Source organism: Sus scrofa, chromosome 17 (assembly GCF_000003025.6).
Source record: "Sus scrofa isolate TJ Tabasco breed Duroc chromosome 17, Sscrofa11.1, whole genome shotgun sequence".
Classification (NCBI taxonomy): domain Eukaryota; kingdom Metazoa; phylum Chordata; class Mammalia; order Artiodactyla; family Suidae; genus Sus; species Sus scrofa.
Window position 1 is genome coordinate 32,381,664 of NC_010459.5, and position 16,964 is coordinate 32,398,627.

General features: G+C 43.9%; 1 protein-coding gene across 3 annotated transcripts in view; it reads left to right on the forward strand.

Annotated features, from left to right (window-relative positions):
* The window catches only part of C17H20orf194 (chromosome 17 C20orf194 homolog), a 153,097-nt gene that overhangs the window by 96,917 nt on the left and 39,216 nt on the right, over window positions 1–16,964 (forward strand). For all 3 annotated transcript variants that reach the window (XM_021078124.1, XM_021078125.1, XM_021078126.1), the window contains 7 exons: window positions 7,029–7,132; window positions 10,261–10,407; window positions 11,485–11,573; window positions 12,256–12,357; window positions 12,851–12,968; window positions 14,881–14,969; window positions 16,515–16,673. In XM_021078124.1, coding sequence (XP_020933783.1) covers window positions 7,029–7,132; window positions 10,261–10,407; window positions 11,485–11,573; window positions 12,256–12,357; window positions 12,851–12,968; window positions 14,881–14,969; window positions 16,515–16,673 — 808 coding nt within the window. The remainder of the gene's footprint in view (window positions 1–7,028; window positions 7,133–10,260; window positions 10,408–11,484; window positions 11,574–12,255; window positions 12,358–12,850; window positions 12,969–14,880; window positions 14,970–16,514; window positions 16,674–16,964) is intronic.

Genomic DNA, 16,964 nt, shown 5'->3' on the forward strand with positions numbered 1-16,964 from the left:
TTCCTGCTGAGGCACAATGAGAACTCCAGAAGATGGTCTTTTAAGGCGGGAAAATTCAGTAGGAGTGGAGAATTTAAATAGGAGTATCCTCTGGCTGTGTGTTAAGCATTTCTCCACTCTCCTGAGGAAAAATAATTCATACAAAATCGTTAGGTCTCTCCTCTGGACCTTGGAAGAGGGCTTAGGCAGGTCAGGGGTCCTGAAGCTTAAATGTCTAGGTATTCTGCCTCTGAGACTGAAATTTATCTGTTCCCATCCTCTGAAGGCATTTAAAAAGCTCATCAGTGTGCGTTATTTTGATTGATCTTCATATCTTGAGCCCCATAGAAGGTGGAAAATTTGTCTGAGGTTAAAGTGCAAGTTAGCAGTAACATCTGGGAGGTAGTCCAAGTCTTCTGATTTTTAGTCCAAGGATGCCCTAGAAAACTACTACACATAAAAAGGATAGTGCTTTCTTACCTTGCAATGTTTCCAACTCTGGAAGCTTTTCTCTTCCCCAATTAGTGACCTCTGCTATCACGAGCCTTTATGTTATGCAGCTTCCCCTTCATTCATTTCCTTTATGTGCCCTTCTCTTTATCACCCTGCTGACCTTGGTCAGGCAGGCTGCCCAGTACCTAGTCATCAGGAGCCTGCTTTAGAGCTTTACCACATATTCCTATATCCCTAAACAATGTCTTGGTTTTGAATTTAATATAAATAGAATCATTTGTGTTCTTCTGGGACTTGCTTTTTTTGCTCAATATTCTGGTCCTAAGCTTCATCCAGATTCTTGGGTGTAGCCATTATAGTTCATTCCTTTTTGTGGTGCCATAGGATTGCTTTGTATGAAAACGTGCTGTTCTCTCCTTTTCACTCTTGATGGACATTTGGATTGTTTATGGTTTTTTGCTGTTGCAGGCAGTACTGTCATGAACATTCTTATAAATGTCTCCTGGTGCACCTGGCACCAGAATGATGCCTTCCACCACACATTTTCCTTGCTATATGTAAACACATAATTGCCATCTATTGTCTCAGTCCTCTGATTTTCCCATTACATTTCTGGCTGGTTGTACCAGCCGGCAGTGACATCTCTAGTATGTTGGTCTTCCCTGAATGTTTTACCACCGTGATTGCTTTGGTTTTTAACATCCCTAGTTGTAGAACTTTCTATGCTTTGCCCTGAATAAAGTCAGCCCCTCCAGCAAGCCTACCTCTTTTCCTCATACGACTTCTGCCCACAGAGCTGGAGAGGAGGTAATGTGAATAGACTCAAGCTAAACATCACAGATTTCTACTGTTCTTACCAAGCTTCAGTATAATTCTTTTTTTTTTTTTTTTTTTCTTTTTTGGCCACCCCACGGCATATGGAGTTCCTGGGCCAGGGATCAGGTCTGAGCCGCAGTTGGGACCTACTCCACAGTTTTGGCAATGCCAGATCCTTAACCCACTGTGCCAGGCCAGGAATCAAACCTGTGTCCCAATGCCCCAGAGACACCAATGATCCCATTGCACCACAGGGGGATCTCCCAGCAAAATTCTTTAAATGCTTCTCAATTTTGTTTTTTTCTTTAATTTTTATTTTTTTAATTATAATCAATTGTTATTTCCCCAATACATTTTTTTTCCTACTGTATAGCATGGTGACTCAGTTACACATACATGTATACATTTTTTTCTCACATTATCATGCTCCATCATGAGTGACTAGACATAGTTCCCAGTGCTACACAGCAGGATCTCATTGCTAATCCATTCCAAAGGCAATAGTCTGATCTATTAACCCAAGCTCTCAATCTATCCCACTCCCTCCCCCTCGGCAACCACAAGCCTTTTCTCCAAGTCCATGATTTTCTTTCTGTGGAAAGGTTCATTTGTGCCATATATTACGTTCCAGATATAAGTGATACTGTATGATATTTGTCTTTCTCTTTCTGACTTACTTCACTCAGTATGAGAGTCTCTAGTTCCATCCATGTTGCTGCAGATGGCATTATTTCGTTCTTTTTTATGGCTGAGTAGTATTCCATTGTGTATACATACCACATCGTCCTAATCCAATCACCTATTGATGGACATTTGGGTTGTTTCCATGTCTTGGCTATTGTGAATAGTGCTACAATGAACATGAAAGTAACGAGCGTGCCTCCAGGGGCTACATGTAGGGATCAAGGCAAGGTGTAGGCTGGATTTGGGACACATGCCTTTCCTTTCTTTTTCAAGGAAAGTTTTGTCAGTGCTTCTAAATTTTGCTTTACAACTTTGATCCATTTCCAGAGTCCTTAACTAGTTGTCTTTGACAATCCAGTTTTATGGCTGCTTCCTGGAGAGAGAGTTATCCAGACTCCTCTCAGCCATTTTGGAAGTCCCACCTTGCAGAAATTTTGAATGGTATTTTCACTTGGTAAAGGATTGTAGGTTGACCATTTATTGCTGTGCATTAAAGGTATTGCTCCTCTCCATTGTTTTCTTCCTCACATTACTTCTGAGCAGAAATCTACTGTCATTCTAATTTTTGTTCCTTTCTATATATCTTTTCACTCCAGTTGCTCTTAAGATTTTCTTTGTTTTTATCACAGATATTAAGCAATCTAGTCTTTATGCGACTGGTGTGGTTTTCTTCTTGTTGCTTATGCTAGGGATTCATTTAGCTTCTTTTTTTGGCCTTTTGTCTTTTTAGGGCCACACCCATGGCATATGGAGGTTCCCAGGTTAGGGGTCAAACCGGAGCTGTAGCCACTGGCCAGAGCCTATGCCAGAGCCACAGCAACACAGGATCTGAGCTGCATCTGCGACTTAGACCACAGCTCACAGCAACGCCGGACTCTCAACCCACTGAGCGAGACCTGAGATCAAACCTGCAGCCTCATGGTTGCTGGTTGGATTTGTTAACCACTGAGCCACAACAAGAACTCCTCATTTAGCTTCTTGAATCCATTAGTTTATAGCCATTATTTTTAGCCATTATTTCTCTAGTTTTTTTCCCCCATCCCCTTCACAGACTCCAGTTCCATGTATGTGGCTGCCAGAAGTTGTCCCACAACTTCCTAATGCTGTGTATAGTTATTTTTGAGTCTTTTTTCTCTTTGTGTTTTATTTTGCATACTTTCTACATAGTGCAACAAAAATGACAACAAGAAAAAAGACCATGAAAGAAAATTGGAATAGAAAAGTTTATCACTCACAGGTCTTGGAGAAAGTAACCAGCATGCCTCGAGGGGCTACATGTAGGGGTCAAGACAAGGTGCAGGCTAGATCTGGGGCACATGCCTTTATTAGGGTTTATGGATGGAGTGCTTTGGGATTCCCAGGCTAAGGCCAAACTGGCCAATTCAAACCAAAAAAGAGTGGGGTTTTGGTAAGTTCCCTGGGGCCTTACATAAGGGCACACAAGGGGAAAGCACACTAGTAGAGTGGTGTTCCTGTATACAGGGAACACCATTGATGACAAAGGCTGCTGGGAAAGTCATATCAGGAACTTACCTTTGCTTGTGACTCTGCAGGCTGTTGTCTAGCACATGTGCTAGTGTCAGTTTAAGGCCCCTGCAGGTCACTTGGCCAAACTGCTGAGGCAGCAGTACCATGGGGTAGCTGCTAAGCTCTCAACAATTGTATAATGTCATTACTTTCAGCCAGTGTGTGCTTTTCTTCTCAGAAATTGCATTTTTCATCTCCAGCAGTTTAATTTAGATAGATTTTACATCTTTCACACCTTTAGGTTAACATGGTTTGGTTTTTCCTTTAGCCTTGAACATATGAAAAACAGCTATTATAAATGCTGTATTTCCCTCCTAGTCTTATCGTCTGGGCCTTTCTTTTAAGCTTTGTTAGGCAGGAGAAAGAGCAACATTTAATTTAGGACTAATTTTCCCCCAGTATTGAGGCGAAATCCTCCTGAGAACTCTACCTTCCTTCCCTGTGAAGTAGGAGGTTTTCTACTGTGGCTGTGGGGGAATGGGCAGAAGGTCTAGTACAAGGAAGGCATAGATTGATGTTCATTGTTTACTTGGGAATATCCAGTTTATCCAGTACCATTTGCTAAAAAGACTCCTTTCTCCTTTTTTTTTTTTTTTTTTTTTTTTTTTGGTCTCTTTAGGTCCTCACCCAAGGCATATGGAGGTTTCCAGCCTAGGGGTCCATTTGGAGCTGTAGCAGCCAGCCTGTGCCACAACCACAGCAATGCCAGATCCGAGCCACATCTGTGACCTATACCACAGCTCACGGCAATTCCAGATCCTTAACCCACTGAGCAAGGCCAGGGAACTGTGTCCTCATGGATGCTAGTCAGATTTGTTTCTGCTGAGCCACGGCAGGAACTCCTCCTTTCTCTTTTAAATTGTCTTTGCACCTTGGTTGAGTATTGATTTTGTTCATCTATATACTCTTTCCTACAGGCCTTAGTGAATGGTTGGCACTCAGGCAGCTCCTTCAGTCTCCTTGTGGTGATTTAGATTCCAGAGTACTTTTTTCATCAGGCAGAGATTATTTAGCAATGAGGAGACGGGATGCTGGTTCCACTGACATATAACATAGTGAATGCATCCTGAGAACTCTGGTGACAGGGCTGAGTTTCACCTTCCTCTGGTGGGAAGGCCCCAGCAGTGGCCATCTGCTATCTATACTTTCTTGGGTTCCCTTGTGTCCATATGAAACTATTGAGGGACAGAGGGACACTAAAAGAGAAAGTTCTCTGCAGCACTGAACATGAATGGATTACACTGCATATACCTATAGCATACATATTACCTGTAGCTGTGTGTTAGCTATAGCTTGGTTGACTCCCAGGAAAAGGATGTTGAGAGAAGTAAACAAGTCACAGAAGAACACACGTTATTAAGATTCCATTTCCCCATCAGTCCTCTGAGAATACTGCCTCTTAGCAGTTGTTGCAAAGATAGGGATTTTTGTTTTTTGTTTTCTGTTTTTTCTTTTTTTGCCTTTTAGGGCTGAACCTGCAGCATATGGAGGTACCCAGGCTAGGGGTCCAGTTGGAGCTATAGCCACTGGCCACAGCCACAGCAACTTGGAAGCTGAGCCACATCTGCGACCTACACCATACATAGCTCATGGCAACGGCAGATCCTTGACCCACTGAGCGAGGCCAGGGATCGAACCCACAACCTCATGGTTCCTAGTCAGATTCGTTTCTGCTGTGCCACGATGGAAGCTCTGTGGGAACCTTAATGTATATGACATGCTTGGTGCTCAGTAAATACTGAGTAAAATCTATTCTATCCCTTTCCCTGAAAAAACAGAGCAAAATCCTGTCTTGTCCCCAGGGATCTGCCCTGGATGTGGATGAGAGGCAAGTCAGAAATTTCTGAGAAATACAAAAAAAAAAAAAAAATGGGGGAACTGAAGGCTTCAGAGGCTCCGTGTCACCAGGAGTTCCCATTGTGGTGCAGCGGAAATGAATGCAACTAGTATCCATGAGAATGCAGGTTCAATCCCTGGCCTCAGTGGGTTGGGGATCCAGCATTGCTGTGAGCTGTAGTGTAGGTCAGAGATGTGACTCAGATCCCACATTTCTGTGGCTGTGGTGTAAGCCTACAGCTGTAACTCCAATTCAGCCCCTAGCCTGGGAACTGTGGGTGTGGCCCTAAAAAGCAAAAAAAGAAAAAGAAAAAAAAAAATAGGCTCAGTGTCACCAGAGGGTGAGGTTTTGGGAGTACAGATAGTTAAAAGGATGATGTAGTCAGAGAGTATGTTCTGGAGTTGAAATTTTCAGAAGTTAAGATGTTCTGGTGCTGTTTTACTGCTGTGGAGTTGGGATTGAGAAGCAGCCTTGAACTGGGCTGGCTGGTAAGGTTGGCATTTGTTTACTCTGACTGGTTGTCTTGTTCTTCCATTGATATTCAGGTTTTAAACCTTCCTCTTGTACCTGAAAACTGCCTCCACCTCCCCTTCTTCTCCCCACCCACCATTAACACATACATAGAGGCTCACATACTCACCAGGCCCTTCTCTCCCTCCTGAAACCCCACCTCCTCAGGAAGGCTTCAAAACTTCAACACCTTTGCTCTTGTCCTTATAACCTCCAATGCTTTGGGGCTTCCTTTTTGAGGTGTAGTTCAAAGAATCAATCCCTCTTCTTGTTCTCATGTCATCTGCCTTAACAATAAGGTATGGGCAGTGTTCCCCAAGCCTGTGCCTTGAGCTCTAAGAACTATTTCATCCCATCTCTATATGTGAAAGCATGGAAAGAAAGGCTGTTATAGGAACCAGGAAGACTCAGCTTGGACCAATTCCAGAGTGCAACTTGACCTAGCCGTCTTCTGGGTGCCTTGGGTGCTTCGTTTGGGTCTCCAAAACAAGCCCAGGCCCAGCCTTAACCATTGTCAACTTAGTTGTCCATTATTTCTGTGATCTACTCCCTAGGGCCCACATTGAGCTGCTTGGGTGACCTTGGCCACCTGGGAAACAAGCAGCTCTCCTTAATCCTGCGCTCGTCCTAAGGAACCCACACTCTCTGTCCACATTCCAAACCATCTTGCTTAGGGGAACTACAGAACAGCAGCCTCCCGTATCTGTAGAATCCACTTATTGCCTAACTCACATACTCCGTTGCTGGCAAAGGAGTCCTTCAGCTGAGACTCTAATGTTCTTTCTTGGGCCTTAAGTGAGAGATGAGGTCTCTTCAGGGCTGAGCCAGCCTTGGCCAAAATAGTAGAGAGACGCACCTATAAACTCAGTAATGGAGCAGACATAACCCAGAGTCTTTTTTAGTGTATTTCCCTGGAAGTCATCCATAAGTGAATGTGAATTTTGCTTCTCCATCAGCTGATAACTTCTTCACTTTTGCTTTTTTTCATTCTTATGCAAAGACTGTATCTGATGTCTCATTTCTGTCTGAGACTCTAGGAGTATACACTGACTTTCTCAGAACACAGGGCTCAGCTCACAGTTACTATAATTGTGTAACTTAAACGCTTCAGATGCTCTCTAGTTAACACTCTGGCTTGCCCTGGTACCTGAAAGAAGAAAATGGTGATAACTGGCCTGCAGAATCAGCCCTCCAGTTCTGACCAGCCCTTTATTCCTTCCAGGGAAAGTACATTTCTTCTCCGATGGCCTTCTGTTTTCTGACCGTCATCATGGAAGTATCATCATTTCCAAGGATCACATGAATTCCATTTTGTTCTATGATGGGGTAGGTGTTTTACAATTCATGGCTTTGATGTTTAGCAAGATACTGACACTTCTGAGGGGAAAATCGAGTAACTCCCTGATCCCCCCTCTACCACCACAGGATGGGATGTTAGGAACTAGTGCTGCCCTTGAGGCAAGCAGTTAGGGAGGTCATGGGGAGCAAGGTCATCAGCCTTGCTGCTCTGAAGAGCTTAACTCGAAAGGACTTTTTCATCAGGAGGCCCAGCAGCTACGCACACCCAAATAACTTATCCCAAAGAGAACAAGAACGCAGGCTGAAGGTGGCTTCCAATAGCCCGTCACAAATGACCTCCCACTCAGGCACACAAAAGTGCACCCACGTAAGCACTGGAAAGAAGCAGCTTCCTGTGACATTGATGAGGTTCCAGTCACTCATAAATGGGGGAAAGAATTATAAGAAAGCCTGAAAGACGTCCCTAATAGAGAGCTCCCTTATGGCACAGTGGGTTAAGGATCCGGCATTGTCGCTGTGACATGGGTTTGCTCTCTGGCCTGGGAACTTCTGCATGTTGTGAGTGTGGCCAAAAAGAAAGCTTGAGAGGAAGAGAAATGGCTAGTTTTCCCAATGAGGGCTTAGCCCCATTCTCTCACTAGACTTACCCTTCAGATCTGTGAAAATTCCACTCCAGCACCATCCGTCAACTTCACCAGTCTGTGTCTACACTGCCCCTTCCCCTTGTGGGGAAGAGGGTAGCTGTGAATTTCCCCTAACCTGTACCCTCTGGCCAGGGTGTAGCTCTTTACAGTGTGATGCCAGAGCAGGGGGCAGACCCTCTACCTTTCCAAGTCTCAGCCTCAAGACCAGTTTATTTGGGAGCCAAGACAGACCAGGTTTGGTTTGGTCAGATGACTGAAAATGAATTCTGTGAACAAGTCAGCAGAGTTTTGTGTCTTTCTTCTACATAGAACCTGCTTCCTTAAAGTCTGTTCAAAAATATAGGCAGACCGACTAGATCGATTAGCTGACCCTTTTAGATTAAAACTCTGATATTTGATATCAGGTTAAAGAGTCTTCCAAATCAGGAGAGAAAGGCACTGGGATGCAAAGTTGCCTAATTTGGGGGGAAATGGATTTTTACCTCATATAAAAAAAACAAAATAAACTTCTGATAAAATTAAATGTTTTTAAATTTCTTAAGTAGAAAGATGAATATAGTAATAAATTTTTTTCTAAAAATGAGAACTTTTAAAACCTACTCTCTTAGACATATATATTATTAAATGATCACCACAATAAATCCAGTTAAGAAGAATATAATAATGGATATACATATATATATATATATATATATATATATATATATATTTTTTTTTTTTTTTTGTCTTTTTAGGTCCACACCCAAGGCATATGAAAGTTCCCAGGAAGTGGTCCAATTGGAGCTATAGCTGCCGGCCTATACCACAGCTCATGGCAACGCCAGATCCTTAACCCACCAGAGCAGGGCCAGGGATCGAACTCACAACCTCATGGTTCCTAGTCAGATTCGTTTTCACTGTGCCATGACGGGAACTCCAAAAATGGGTATTTATTAAACCTTTAGGGACTGGGAGACTTTCTAAGCTTAGAAATGATACAGGAAATTCCAGAGAAAAGGTTTTTCAAATTTGACCACTTAAGGATTTTTTGCTGATAATTTATTTAAGTATACTTTAAATACAGTTAACTGGTTACAAAGATATATTGTATAAGGTTGGAAATATAGTCAGTATTTTATAATAACTGTAAATGGAGTATGACCTTTAAAGAGTGTGTCTCACCAAGTGGTACACCTTAAACAGTTTACATCAACTGTACCTAAAACAACATGTGAAATCCCATAATACTCTTTATATTGACTACATTTTAAAATAATATTTTGGATATATTAGATTAAATAAAATATAAATACATACATGCATACAATTAACTGTATCTGTTTAAAGTTTTGAAAGATGTGTACACTTATGAAACTACCAACACAGTCAAGATAACAGCTATTGTGCACGCTCCATCCTTGGCCCTGGAACTTTTGGGTGAAGCCAAAAAAAAAAGGAAGGAAGAAAGTCAGAGAATGAACAAGAAGAAAAGACTAGAAGGATAAGCAATAAAATGTTAGCTGTAGTTGGAGATAGGTGATTAATTTTTTAACCTTTTTTCTCTATTCTATTTTTATATTTTTTCAAATTTTTATCTAATGAGCATATGACTTTTATAATGAAAATGGAAATGTTAAAAAATGAAAATTCTTTTCCCCTAAGATCAGGACTGAGACAAAGATACTTTTGCCGTGGCTATTCAACATAGTATTAGAAGTCCTAGCCAGAGAAATAGATATAAAAGATATTTAAATTGGAAAGAAAAAGGAAAATTATCTCTGTTCACAGATGACATGATTTCATATGTAGGAATTCCTAAAGATTATACACACATACACAGTTAGAATTAATAAGTTTCCCAGAATTGCAGAGGAGGAAATAAATACATAAAAATCAATTGTATTTCCGGGAGTTCCCATTGTGGCTCATCAGTAATGAACCCAACTAGGGTCCATGAGGATGAGGGTTCAATCCCTGGCCTTGCTCAGTAGGTTAAGGATCTGGCATTGCTGTCGTGTGGCTCGGATCTAGTGTTGTTGTGGCTGTGGTATAGGCTGGCAGCTGTAGCTCTGATTCAGCCCCTAGCCCAGGAACTTCCATATGCCGTAGGTACAGCTGTAAAAAGAAAAAAAAGGGAGCATGTGAAAAACAGGAGGTTCCTTTGTGGCGCAGGCCACAACTGTAGCACAGGTTCAGTTCTGGGCCCAGGAACTTCCACATGCAGCCAAAAAAAAAAAAAAATGTGGAAAAACATCCCACAGAATGGGAGAAAATATTTGCAAATCACATATCTAGTAAGGGATTAATACCCTAAAAAGAGATGACATTTTCAGTTTCAGAGAAAAGACTCTGTACTTCCTGTATCTCCTAAAACTGGGTATTGGCAGGCACACCTTAATTGAATCCCAGTAAACCACATAATGCGAAAATAATTGCACTGACATTCACCATATGTGTTCTGACAGTAATTGTGAGGGAGGGTTGGTGTCATGCAAATTGCTTTTCTCAGTGATGCTCCCTCTTTCTCTTCAGGATTCCACCAGTATTGTTGCTGCCCTTCTGATAGACTTCAAAAGTTCATTGCTTCCTCATCTCCCAGTTCATTTCCATGGATCAAACAATTTTCTGATGATTGCCCTTTTCCCCAAATCAAAGATATACCGAACATTTTACTCAGAGGTAATATCAATCATTATTCAGCAAAACAATTACTACTCTTTTTCCTAGCAATTTAGTTATTTAGCAAGACAGTGTCTCAGGGCTAACAGTGCAGTGACAAGAGGGAGAGTTGGGAGGGCGGGTGTAGGATGGCTGCTTCTAATCCCTTTGCATCCTGGAATAGTGCTCTTGCCTTTAAAAGATAAGGACCTGAAGGAACTGAACAAAAGGCTTTTTTGTTGCTAAGAAAAGTCTTCTTTGACCCCTTCTAAGTCCTAATTAGACTTGTTTCCCTTTTGCTAGTTTATTGAATTGTTTGGCCCTCCCTGGTGGGTTAGAGCTCTCTACCTCCCCCCCCAAGTCCTCCCTCCCCGTGGCTCACAGGCCCTGCCCTTTCGGTTCCATCTGGCAGGCTGCACACTACAAGCTTTGAGCGCAGACTTCGTGAGTGAGGGAGCTTACTGAGAATTACGCAACCCACTTAGTGACAAGCAATAGACAAAGTCCTAGAAATAGCCAGTCTTATGACGGATGGAAATGCTTGGAAAGGTGTGATTGCAGCAGCTTGTGAGAGGACAGTCCCTCCCTCAGGACTGACTTGCAGAATACGGGAGAGGAAAGAGCTGGCCTTGGCTGCAGAGGTGGCTTCTGGGCCAGTCTGTGTCTCCATCTTACTGCCAGCTGGTCCTTCTTTCCTCCTCGTGTTTGTCCTTTCAGTTTAGGAACCCAGAGGTTCTCTTCAGCCGTTGCTGTGCCTCTTAAGCAGGAGTTCCTTGAATTGCTCCTTCTGTTTGGCCCTGGCACTAGGGAAGAGAAGAACATGCCCCTGCTGCCAGAACAATCTCACCCGATACCTTCCTCTGTGCTTCCTGGCCTCTGAAGGAGCAAAATCCCTGGGACAGGAACCCAGAAAGAAATTCTAGTGTTAAAAAATACAGAATTGCTTCTGGCCTCTATTTGTGAAACAAACTTGTTTGTTATGATGGCTTTTCTCTGTACTAACCGTCTAGATTTTCAACAGCCATCAAATCCCCATGTGGGTTCCATATCCTGTTGTTGGGTTTAAAGTGTTCTTTGCTCAAATTCTGTTTTGTTTAGGTCTTCTCCCCCTGGCAACAGCAGGCTAACTCAGGGCTCTCTTTAAAAGTGATCCAGGAAGATGGATTATCTGTGGAACAAAAGAGATTGTAAGTGGGTGCCTTCAGTGTTTATGCTTGCTTCCCTAGGCTGTGTGTGTCTGCTCTCCTTGCAGGATGACTTGTGTTATGTAATACGGAGGTCTTGGCTTCTGAAAGGGCCGACACAGTCATTTCAGTGCTGCCAGCTTGCAGGTTCCCAGTGTTCCAGTGACCCAGGGAACAGAAGTCAAGAGAGATGAAATCCACCAAAAATCAGAAACCTGTATGGTTACCAAGGGTTTCAGGCCAATGTTCCTATGTGGGCAAACCCATCATCCTGCATTAACACTGAATTTCATTTTTTTTTTTCATTTTGTTTTGGCTTTTGTCTTTTTAGGCATATGGAGGTTCCCAGGCTAGGGGTCGAATCAGAGCTGTAGCTGCCGGCCTATGCCACAGCCACAGCAACGTGGGATCCGAGCCACATCTGTGACCTATGCCAAGGCTCACAGCAACGCCAGATCCTTAACCCTCTTAGTGAGGCCAGGGGTCGAACCTGCAACCTCATAGTTCCTAGTCGGGTTTGTTAACCACTGAGCCACGACGGGAACTCCCTGAATTTTGTTCTAAGTCAGTGAGATGCTTGTTTTGGAGGTATTGACTCTGTTTTAGAACCTTGGCTTGAAAATATCAGAACTAGTTCTGTGAAGTATGTGATGGAGTTCTAATCTATGAGCCTTTGATATTCCAGACACTCTAATGCACAGAAGCTATTCAGTGTCCTGAGCCATTCTGCTGGGGAGAAACAGAGTCCTCTAAGGCTGCATTCAGCTAGACTTCCAGATCTGGACGGGTGAGCTCTGTTTTTCTGTTTATGAACATTTAATATTCTGGCTTTTGAAATGTCAGAGAACTCAGAGTTCGTGCTTTCTAACCTCCATTTTCTTTCTTTATAGCGTCTTAAGGGTCATTGTAAAAGGCAGTAGTGACACACTGTGTACAATTTTATTCTCTGGGGAGATCCACTAAGTTTTGTTTTTCAGCAATTAAATAAGGGAGTTCCTGCTGTGGCGCAATGGGATTGGTGGCATCTTGGGAATACTGGGACGCAGGTTTGATCCCTGGCCCAGCACAGTTGGTTAAAGATCTGGCATTGCCAAAGCTGCAGCTTAGGTTGCAGTTGCAGCTGCACCTCGAATCTATCTGATCACTGACCCAGGAGTTCCATATGCCTCCAGGAGGCCAGAAAAGAAAAAAAAATTTTTTTTTAAAGTTTCTCATGTGAATGGGCACATTCAGGCAAGGCTGGTGCTGGTAACATAATAGCATTGTCTTTGTTTTTCTAGGTTTCTTCAACATTTTGCTGTCAGCAGCATTAGTCAGGAACCCGTGATGAGGGCCCATCTTCCTGTCGTGCTACAGCAAGCTGAAATCAACCCTACTCACAGAATAGAAAATGACAAGGTACAGCAGCTCACCAAATAAGCTGGGAACTCAGGGGAAGCTAATCCTGATAGCCTGCCCTTAATCTTCCGTGTCAGATAACAAAAGGGGCTCGGGCGGAGACTCTCCTCCTCCCTGGAAACTGATGTAATGGTACCACATGAAACCCCATCTGTACAGTGACTCTACAGACATCCATGTGAACCCCAGCCAAGCCCTATGCCAGTGATGAAACCCTGGCTTGTTGCTGTGCCCTCCCCTTGCTTCTCCAGGTCTTTCAATCTCTTGCTTAGTGTTCTCATGCCATCAGCTTTCTGGTTGCAACAAGGACTTATCTGGCATTGGGTCACACATTGAGCTTAGTAAGGGGAAGGGCCTTATTAGTCACACCTTGCTAGCATCACCAGGATAAGGTGATATTTTAAAAACACCATCTTCCCAAGAGTGGATTTTAATCTGCTCCTGCTTTACACTCCCCTCCTTTTGACTCCTTCCACCATTTCTTTGAAACCTTATGTCATAATATGCTCAGAGAGGGCTTTTGTTTCTGTGCAAATCTGGACGACGCTCAGCTGCAAAAAGAAATAGAAGCATTAAGCAGTTAGAAGCCTCATTTTTCCCTTAGGCAAAAGTTTTAAAATGAAAACATTGGGAGTTCCCATCGTGGCTCATTGGTTAACGAATCCGACTAGGAACCATGAGGTTGTGGGTTCGATCCCTGGCCTCGCCCAGTGGGTTACAGATCCAGCGTTGCTGTGGCTGTGGTGTAGGCTGGTGGCTACAGCTCCGATTAGACCCCTAGCCTGGGAACTTCCATGTGCCAAGGGACCCTAGAAAAAAGCAAAAAACAAAAAAAGGAAAATGTTATCTTTCATATATTTTAAGTATTTTTAATTTATGTATTTTATATACCAAGGTGCTCTAGGACTGGCCTTAAAGTAGGAAGGTATCTGGCTGTGAGCATGTGTGCTGGGATTTGAGAGGGTGAGGCCTTGGTGCTGAGGAAAGGGAACCGAGATGGGGAAATCTGGATGGGGTGAGGATAAACAGAAAGTCAGTTACATGGAGTGCTGCCCGTGGGGACAGAAAGGCCCAGACTAAGGGTCTGGTCAGAGGGGAGGAGGAAGAACTGTTTCCCACAAAAGAAGAGGGATCCACAGCCATCTCAGTGCTTATGTGAACAGCTCAAGTGATGAGTGCCACCATGCTGAGCTTTAGTCCAAGTTATCTGTGGCCTGGCCTGTCCAGTGAGTCTTGCATATTGCCAAATAAAGTATAAGCCCTTGCCATGCTCTATCACTGATGTCATTTTCCTTCAGCAGGTGCATGGTTCCTTTCCTCCTCTGCTTGACCCCTTCTTTGTCAGTGAATTTCTTGAGTTGCTTTGGAATGTCTACATGCAAAGATCCCTGTTTTCATGGGGTCATGTGCCAAGGTTGGGCAGGTTCAGCCTGGTGCCTCTTCTCCCATCAAGATTCAGAAGTTTCCCTAGCTCAGGCCACGTGGCTTGGAAGGCACAGGCAGCCAGACAGAAACATCCAGTGCCACTCCCCTCCTTCACTGAGTTTACCACACTAGTTTAGCCTGTGGCATTTTTGTCCCAGTGTTTTTCATTATATCTTAACAGTTCTAGTCACGACCTGCTCCATGGAAATTACCATAGTAACACTACATTTTATATGGTATTTGCTATGTGCCAGACACTGTTCTAAGCATTTTGTTTACATATTAACTCAGTTAATTATCACACCCACCGTGCAAGGTAGGTTCTGTTGTGAGCCCAAGGTCACATAGATAGTGAGTGCCTGTACTGAGGTTTAAACCCACAGAACCTGGCTCAAAAAGTCAGTTCTCTTAACCTTTTACACAGCGCTTAACCTTTTACACAGCTCCCAGTTGAATCACAAACCCACATGACTTTTCTTTCATGTAGGTAATTATCAGCATTGTAACTGGCCTCCCAGGCTGTCATGCTAGCGAGCTCTGTGCTTTTCTGGTCACTCTGCATAAGGAATATGGCAGGTTAGTATGGCTGCTGCCTTTGCTTTGGGGAAAGGGATTCTATGCCTGGGTCTGCCTAGATACTGGGAAACCTTCAGCATGCACTGACCTTCGGTATAACTGGTATTGGCACAGTGGTCATCCATCCTTCTATTCATTTAACACATTTATACCAACTACGTCCCATATGCCAGGCACTTTCCTAAGTGTAGGGGACAAACAAGCAAAACAGACTAGAAAGTCTCTGCCCTTATAGAGCTTATATTCTAGTTTGGGAAGATAAACAGTTAACCAGATAAGGAAGATAGTATGTTAGCTAGTGCGAAGTGCTATGGAGTTCCCGTCGTGGCTCAGTGGAAAAGAACCTGACTAGTATTTATGTGGATGCAGGTTCAATCCCTGGCCTCACTCAGTGAGTTAAGGATCTGGCGTTGCTGTGAGCTGTGATGCAGGTTGCAGATGCAGCTCGGATCTGCTGCGACTGTGGTGTAGGCCCGCAGCTGCAGCTCCAATTTGACTCCTAGCCTGGGAACCTCCATATGCCACTAGTGTGGCCCTAAAAAAAAAAAAAAAAAAAAAAAAAAAAGTGCTGTGGAGAAAATAAAGCCTAGAAGGCTATAGGGAATGCTGGACTGGGAGAGGGATTCCAGTTTTAAATTGGGTACTCAGGGAAGACTTCACTGACAAGGTGGCAAAGGCCTGAGGAAATGAGGGAATAAACCCTTGGATAGCTGATGAAGAGCCCATAGCAGTAAGACCAGCATGGGCAAAGGCCTAGGCATGAGCCTGGTCAGCAGGGTGATTCAGGACCAGGGTGGTTAGAACTTGAGACCTGGTGGATGTGATCCTTCCATGACCACAAAGGGTGTGTGTGAGAACAGGTGCAACTGGGACATGCCGGCTTAGGTGACATTGGGGAAATCATTCATCTATCACTTCTATTTGGCTGGCGGATTGCTAAACAACCCTTGCTGACTAGACCAGCCATTTACCATCTCGTCAGCCTCCCTCAGAGTGAGGCAGTCCTGCAGGAGGCCATATAGCAGAATCGAGAAGAGTGCATAAAAGTTTGGGAGTTCAGAGTGGGAGATGTGGGCAGTGAGAGAGAGAGAGGGAATGTTCAACCTCCTCTGAAATTACTCAGTAGCCAACCTCCCTCATTTCCTTTGCCTTTGTTCTATGGACCGTCTGAATTCTTCACTCTACCCATTATTTATTCTTAGCAAGGATTTTACTGAGAACAGACTGAAGCCACTTTATTGAATGGTCCTTCAGGAAGTGACTACCCGTTGAGGAGTCTTTCTCAGCTCTGAAATCTGTTGGTCATGTGTTTACCGGACCTTTTTCCCTGGCAAGGCATTTCCTGTCAGAAGCTCCAATGGGAGTGGTTTCAAGACTAGCACTTACCCTCACCCCGTTTCTGTGGTGCCAAGATCGCTTCCTCCTGTGCGGCTCCACTGGGCAGAGTGTGAGAGGGCTGGTCATATTTGAATCCACTGGCTAAGCCTGTGGGCCAGGCCTCCAGGTAGGTGGCCCTCACGCTGAGATTACACTTGCCATTTCTAGGTGGATGGTATACCGTCAAGTCATGGACAGCTCCGAATGTTTTCATGCTGCCCACTTCCAGAGATACCTTTCCAGTGCCCTGGAGGCCCAGCAGAACCGCTCTGCCCGCCAGTCAGCCTACATTCGCAAGAAGACCAGACTGTTGGTGGTATTACAAGGGTGAGCACTGGGAGTCTTCTGGGGATAGTGGGGTAGGGTGGTGACCTTGCCATTATTATAATTTCACGTGTGGCTAACCTGGGGCACAGAACAGACTCCACGCACACATGAGAAGTGTCTACGTTACACAGAGAGCAAGGACTTCTGTTGCCATCCTGTAGCCCAGAGTGGCTGGTGTAGATTGCACACAAATTTTAAGTTTGGCTTCAACATCATAGTAACCCCAAAAGGTGGGGAATTAGGGAGGATCTTTTCTGGCCAAGATTCTTTGATAATTCTTCTAACAGTGGT